We start from the raw sequence: 7,931 nt of genomic DNA on the forward strand, positions 1-7,931 counted from the left end.
TAGCCTTTTTTTTTTTTTTTGCTTTCTTTAATTTGCAGTCCTTCCCTAAATATATTTGAGACTGTACATTTGGCTACTCTTGAATTCCTGACCTGAATTGTACTTACACGGTGGTTTTTTCTCTTGCCTAGTCTGGAACATGTCCTGTGTGCCGCCATGTGCTTCCTCCTGGGCTCTCAGAGTCATCCGCTCCCATATTCACCTTCTTGCCCGATCAGGATTCTACTCCTTCAGTCCAGAGTGCCTCGGGAACACAATAAAGGAATACCTGAACAAGAATTTAGCCCATCACATTGTACTGTAAAGTTCTTTTATTTAATGATAACATGAAATTGGTTTTGTATGTGCGCCTGTGTATATGGCATACTGTACACACATACACAAAAACATGTAGAAATTCCAACACACATTTTGCAAGAATATACAAGCTTACAAAACGGTTTAGAATTATAATAAGAATAACAGAAGATTGCACTAGTTTTCTGTGATAAACCTATTGCTCTTAACTTATGTCTAATGGTAATTATTCAGTTTGTCTTGAAAAATAATCATTAATGTGGCACTTATATTCAAAGTAATGCAGCTGCAGTGCAGTTGGAGCTTACACAAGTTATGCATATGATATGTTCTACATAATATAATTTTAGAGGCTGGGGTTATTTCTTTTAAAATAGTGCCACTTAATTACTTTGTATATAACTCTTTCATATTTGCATCAAATGTGAAGATGTTCTGTGATAACATCAGTAGCATACTTTGGTTTCACTGAAAATAAACAGCATATAATCAAAGAATTACCCTGTGATTTCATCATGACCTCTGTGTGCATGAGAGCTTTTGTGACTAGTACAAAATAGGTTTAATTTGGATTATTTTACACAGTTCAAAATCTGCACTTTCACATTTCCGATATAAGAATTGAGGAAAAAGCAATGGAATTATAGAAGGATTATAGAGCTAAATGATTTGATATTAGAAGAATCAGCAATAGCCTTTCATTGGAGCGACCGAAGTTGAAATCAGGATAGGCACATTTTCATAAGTACAAGTATTGCAAAGCTGTAATATCCATCTAATACTGATACACAATGGAAATCAGGTGAGCTCTTATTAGAACAGCAAAACAGCTTCGAAGTGTATTTTCTTTATGTATTTAGTTTCTGCCTCCTTATAGTATTGTTTTGAGTGAAACTGCAGTTCATTTCAGTAAAATACTGAATTAACCTATTAACTGTATTCACTACTATATATTACAGAGAGATTAATCAAAACGAAAGTTTTTAAGTGTTAGAAATTAGTTTCTTAATTAAATAGAGATATAGCATACATTAAATGGAGATAGGGTATAGGTTATTTTATTGTACAGTGCCATAAGATATGCTTTCAGAGGTCCTACCCAGGTCTTTTTCAATTAATTTAATACTAGCTGGATTGAGCCTTTATAGAAAAAGAATCTATTTAATGGCTACATTTTTTTCTTCTTAACTGTAGTTAGAATCTATCTTCCATTTTTCCCCCCAGGAAAAATACATTTTGCAAAAAAAAAGCACAGTGAAGGCTTGTTGGAAATCAGTTGAGGGAATAATCCAGTGTTTTATCCACAAGGCCATCAGCTAACAATTTCTAGGGTAGAAGAGAAAAAAACAGTTGGGCTCTGTTTCAAAATGGAACAGACTAATTATTATTAAGACTTCCAGAGCATTATTGCACTCCCACTCTTGCAAACTCTTGCCTTGCTGAAGACATCACCTTACCATTTTTTCAGGACTAAAGAAAAAGGAAATTATGTTGCTAGTTGCCTAGTTACAAGATGTTTTCTTTCATCTTTTCTAAAAAGACCAGCTAAAAATTTTACCATAGTGCAGGGGTCTCCAACCTTGTTCCCTTTAAGACTTGTGGACTTCAACTCCCAGAGTCAAATACCTGACCTTCGGACCTTCCGCCGCGAATTAAAAACACATTTATTTATTCGCGCGGGGCTGGCTTAAATTTTATTGGTTTTAAATTTTTATTATTAATTTTTAGTGGGTTTTAGTTTTTATGTTCCAAAGTTTTAGGCCAATTATGTAATAAGTTTTTTAATTCGTATTTTAATTGTATATTACATTGTCTGTTTTACCTTGGCTGTACACCGCCCTGAGTCCTTCGGGAGAAGGGCGGTATAAAAATTGAATAAATAATAATAATAATAAAATAATAAAAAGCTTTCTGTGGCTAAAAAAGGAATTCATCTTAACGTCCACTATGGCAGGGATCTCCAAACTTGGTCCCTTTAGGTTCCCCTGGCTTCTTGGTGACATAAATCTATGGTGACAAATATTGGGTATTTTCTATTCTCCGCAATATAAAAGATGCTTCGTGAAAACTAAATTTCATAGACTTCCGAAATAAACAGGCAATCTGCAATTAAACTGTATTGCAACTGTGTGACTTTTTGTACAAGTATATAATCTAGGGATATAATTAAAGTATATGACCATACAGCTCACATATATTCTGTATTGCAGAAATAAAGCTGCAGAGAACTACATTCTGTTCTTTCTACTTTCATTAGGATACCCTCATAAGTCTAAGTGCTATTGCTATTACTAAACAGGCTTACATGCTTTATTGCTTTAACATCTTATAGTTTCCAATGTTGAAAGAAGTACCTTTAAACAGTATTATGGCAATGGTTAGTTAAGTTGTAACTACTTGTAACCTGAGGAGTAAGCATACAGCAGATTCCGTGTTGTAATGTTTCTTTCAATTTGAGGACTGAAGTCTGTAAGTTGAACTCGAAAGAAGCAAAAAACAGCTTTCTTTAAACTTCATAGGAGATAAATACAAAGATTGATCCTAGCACCTGTGATGAGCTATTAGTCCATAAATCTCATGGAAAACTCAGTAAACAGAGATATTGTGTCATGTTAATTTTCCACCCTGCATTTTTGCATCTGAACAGCCATTCAACCAGTACTGTATCTATAGAAACAGAAACAGAATCTAAGGTAATGACTGCCATGAGCATATGGGAACAAATTTTATATTCCTGTCTGGCCATATAAACAGAGGGAATATATATATGTATATCAACAAAATGTCTGCAACTCTTAGCCAATCCTAACAACCAGAAGCTACATAGAGAAGAAAAGTTTGTAATTCTCTCCATTGATAGAAGAAAGGTTCTGTACAATCAAGATTTCAGCCATTTGAATTGGGGTGCTGAAAGCTGTGTTGGGAAAGTAACGCATCTACTAGAACTAAGTGTTGAGTGCTCAGGGAAATAGCTTTTAGCAGGCAAATAATGAGTCCACCAATCCAAGAGCTGATTCGGACCAATAGGAACTATTTCTAAATCTAAATTAATTGGGTTTGTGTTCCTCTAGTATTAGATTAGCTTTTTCTTGTATTGCCCTAATGCCACCATCAGTTTTATTCCCTAGAAAACTTTCTTTTTGGATAATAGCCTTTGGGATGTTGTCTATATAAACTTAACATGCTGCCTTTTATAAATATTGAAATAAATCCCAAATACTGCAAACAACATTTTTTTGTACAGAAATCCTTTGGCATGCTGCTTCGGCAGCAGGTAAACTGCCTTTCCTCTGTTGTCTCTAAAACTTTGACCCCATTGGCTCCCCTTTCATTAGAAATCAAATTTCTCTTGGCCTGTAAAACTGTTGTTCACAGCTCTAATAAGTGTCATTTCATCCAAATTTGAATTTGAGAATTTTCTTTTAGCCTTTTCTGTCTTTAGGATTAGAAATGTTAAGTAGGATAACCACAGTGGGTAGAGTTGATTATATTTTGGATGTATTTCTATAGCCCAGTAGTGGGTTTCCAATTTATTTTACTACCAGTTCTGTGGGTGTGGCTTGGGCGTAGCATGGCTTGGTGGGCGTGGCAGGGGAAGGATATTGTAAAATTTCCATTCCCTCCTCAATCCAGGGAAAGATTACTGCAAAATTCCCATTTCCTCCCAACCAACTAGGTCTTGGGAGGCAGAGAATAGATGGGGGCGGTGCCAGTCAGAATTTTTACTACCGGTTCTCCGAACTACTCAAAATTCCTGCTACCGGTTCTCCAGAACTGGTCAGAATCTGCTGAAACCCACCTCTGGTATAGCCCACCTTTCCGTTACAAGCTAAAAATGACATGTATAAGCACTCTGCAACCTTGCAAAACCTGTTAGGTTAAGGGAGAGTGGTGGGTTCAAGGTCACCTACTGGGCCTTCATAGCTAAGGTTGGACTTGATTAGACCAACTTAACCAGGATGCCACATGGGTTTTATTGTTTGAACAGGTGCCTCAGATTTTGTGTAGGCTAAAGGCCCAATAGAGACCTTTTAAAGGATAGCTTTCCTCAAATTAAGATAAAGAATAATTGAGCACAACAGATACCATACGCTCCTACAAGATGCTACCAGTTTCACCCTTTAAATCCTAGTACACACCTCCATTCTAGTAACATCCGTCATTAGCTACAACCCCTTTAAGCTCATAGAAGGATATAAGCCTTTTGGAATTGCTTCCCTGGCTTTAAAAAATTGCACAACCTTGTGCTATGATGTGAGCATGTACACTAAACTAATTTTCTCTGTGTAAAATTGAACTACTTTCTCCATGCTTTCTGGTCGTGTGTAAAAAATAAATAAATTGTTTCTCTGTTTGAATATTAATATTTGTCTGAGTTAATTCTTCCTTTGCTTGTTAATGTAGAAAATGAACCTGAATTAGTTTCCTTTAATATTTCTATTTCCCAAAGTGCAAAATTAACAGAGTACAAATTAGCTGTGGTTTGCACTGCACTGCATTTCAAAGATCCATTTCTTTGGCTTATGAATATATAAATATACACATCCATGTGCGCAGGAATCTCTAGCAACAGCAGCAGACTGGTGCATGGGAACAGCTAGAAAAGGAGATGAACCATTAGGATCCAAGCCATCAGCTCTACAAGAAAATATCACTTCAGTATAATTTCCTCCCAAAGCAGGGGGGGCGGGGGAGAGGAGGTAACAAGCCCTCCACATAAAGTGTGGCTTCTTCAGTTCCATTCTAGCCCTGTAAAAGTATCCCAGGATGTAATTAATGAAACTATACAGATAGGATTCCTGGCTACAGACTCCATTAGATCCTATAAAATACACATTTACAATCTCCGTTGAAAGTAGATTTATTCTTATTATAACTTTGATGTTGCAGAAACTAGGTCAATAAGAGAAATTGAGCAAGTCTTCAACCCTGTTCCAAGATAATTTCACTGCATCCTGTCAGTCCTTGATTCAAGATCTCTGAACACATCTAAGCTCCAGCTTGAAGGCTTCTAGTTAAGCATCTACATGAATGACAGGTCCCATTACAACATTAGCTAGGAACACCATGGTAATAACTTTGTAATAACTTTGCAAGAGAGCTACAAAATTTAAAATGATACTGACGTATAACATTCAAAATGATATTGACATACAAAATAGGCTGGAAGTACAATGAAATTTAGCAGAGATAAGTGCAAACTCTTTCAGTTAAGAAATAAAAAATGCTACATACAAATACTGCAAAAATGCTGTAAATTAAGAATGCTTTCAGAAATCAAAGTCTTAATAGTTTATTTTTATCAATTAACAAAATGGAAAATAAATGAACAGAAGAAAAATCCAAATCAAATCAATATTTAGTGTGACCACCCTGTGCCTTCCAAACAGTATCAATTCTTCTAAGTATACTTGCACACAATTTTTGAAGGAACTTGGCAAGGTTGTTCCAAACATCTTAGAGAACTAATCACAGATCTTCTGTAGATGTAGGTTGACTCAACTCCTTCTGTCTCTTCATGTAATTCCAAACAGACTTGATGATGTTGAAATCAGGGATCTGTGGGGACCAGACCAGGACTTCTTTACACTGAAGATAGTTTTTAATGTCATTGGCTGTGTGTTTGGGGGCAATCCAGAGGTGAGTTGCTACTGGTTTGCCCCGGTTCAGGCAAACTGGTGGCAGCGGCAGGAGGTCTGTCCACCCGCCCGGACACCATCAAAAACGCTCTGCGCATACGCAGAAACTTCTGGGCATGCGCAGAAGTGCCACGTGCTCCCAATAGCAAACCAGTAGCGAAGAAAATTGAAACCCACTACTGGGCAATCACATACCTCCCTGGTGGTATGGCATGATAATAAGTATTTGCCTATATTTCTCAGCATTGAGGACACCATTATTTCTGACCAAATCTCCAACTCCATTTGCAGAAATGCTGCCCCAAACTTGCAAGGAACCTCCACCATGCTTCACCGTTGCCTTATTATTCTATTGCTGTCCAGCCCTTCAGCAAACAAACTGCCTCCTGTTAACAGCCAAATATTTCAAATTTTGACTCATCAATCCAGAGCATCTGCTGCCATTTTTCTGCACCTCCATTCCTATGTTTTCATGCATAGTTGAGTCACTTAGCCTTGTTTCCACATTGGAGGTGTGGCTTTTTGGCTGCAATTTTTCTATGGCATCTATTTCTGGTCAGTACTTCTCCAGACAGTAGATGGGTATAGCTGGGTCCCACTGATTTCTGCCAGTTTTGTGCCAATAGCACTACTGGACATCTTCTGATGTCAAAGGGAAGTAAGCATGAGGTGTCTTTCATCTGCTCCATTATGTTTCTTTGGCTGGCCACTGTGTCTACGGCAGGGGTGTCGAACTCGCACCATCATGTAATGTATCACAACTTTTTCCCCCTTCACTAAACATGGGAATGGGAGTGGCCAGGGTGTGACGCATCCGGCCCATGGGCCGTGAGTTTGACAGCCCTGGTCTACAGTTCTCAACATTGCCTGTTATTTTGTGCTTCTTCTTGAATAGCACATCTTGAAACCCATCTGCTTTGAAATCTTTGCCTGGGAGAAACCAAAACTACTTTTGTCTTGTTCCTGTGCTCAGTTTTGCCATGATGTGTTTCACCTTAGTAGCAGAGTTTGGCTGTTCCTCGCCCAGTTTTAAGCCTCCTACACAACTGATTCTGTTTCAGTTAATGATTGTGTTTCAACCCTATGAAATTGATGATTATTAGCACTTGCTTGGTGTAATTGGTTAATCGTACATCTGACTCTCCTCCTACAAAATCTGACTTTCTGCAAGTGTAAGAATTGATGCAGTTTGGAAGGCAAAGGGTGGTTACACCAAATACTGACTTGATTTGGATTTCTCTTCTGTCCATTTACTTTTCATTTTGTAAACTGATAAAAAAATATGCTATTAACACTTCTATTTCTGAAAGCATTCTTAATTTACAGTATTTTTACACTTTTGCATAGTACTGTATAGGGTGTAATATTCCTGGTTTGGTTACAGCATCTGTGGAAAAAATTGTGGAGTAATAGCTGATTGCAGATTGCATATAACAGCAGGGTGGCGTGGCTACAAAAAAAAAGGTAAACGCATTGCTAGGCTGAATCAACAAGCATAAACGCTAACCCAAAGATGTGTGCTTTCTCCACTTCTCTATATATCAATGAATGCATCTCAAATGATCCATTTGTTAATTTACTGAAGTCTGCAGATGATACATTAATTGGTCTCATTCGAGACAACAATGAATCTGCATACAGACGGGAGGTTGTGTGCGCATGTGCAGGGGCAGGGCACACTGAATTATGGGTGTGGGCACGCAGACATGTGACCCCCTGCACTCTCCCCGCTTTTGGCACACAACGGCAAAAAGCTTAGCCATCACTGCACTAGGGAGAACCTGGCCTTTTCTAACTTATAATTATTTATTAGAATTTGACAGAGCAGAAGATATAGTAAAAGGAGCTATGATAGCCTGGGCTAGAAATATTGGGCATAATATTGAATTAGAGGATTGGGAAACAATTTGGAACAAAAATTATAAATTAACCAGATCGGCAAAATACAAAGAAAATCAATATAAAATGTTTTACTGTTGGTATTTGGCACCTTCT

The 7,931-nt window shown here is 37.5% G+C and overlaps 1 protein-coding gene across 10 annotated transcripts in view; it reads left to right on the forward strand.

Moving 5' to 3' along the window:
* Positions 1–4,619, forward strand: part of PJA2 (praja ring finger ubiquitin ligase 2) — a 50,328-nt gene extending 45,709 nt beyond the window's left edge. For 9 of the 10 annotated variants that reach the window (XM_058167472.1, XM_058167465.1, XM_058167469.1 and 6 more), the window contains one exon: positions 132–4,619. In XM_058167472.1, coding sequence (XP_058023455.1) covers positions 132–260 — 129 coding nt within the window. In that variant the 3' untranslated portion in view covers positions 261–4,619. The remainder of the gene's footprint in view (positions 1–131) is intronic. The other variant, XM_058167466.1, reaches the window with a different exon arrangement.
* The last annotated feature ends 3,312 nt before the right edge of the window (positions 4,620–7,931 follow it).

This window comes from Ahaetulla prasina, chromosome 2, assembly GCF_028640845.1.
Source record: "Ahaetulla prasina isolate Xishuangbanna chromosome 2, ASM2864084v1, whole genome shotgun sequence".
In the NCBI taxonomy this organism is placed as follows: Eukaryota; Metazoa; Chordata; class Lepidosauria; order Squamata; family Colubridae; genus Ahaetulla; species Ahaetulla prasina.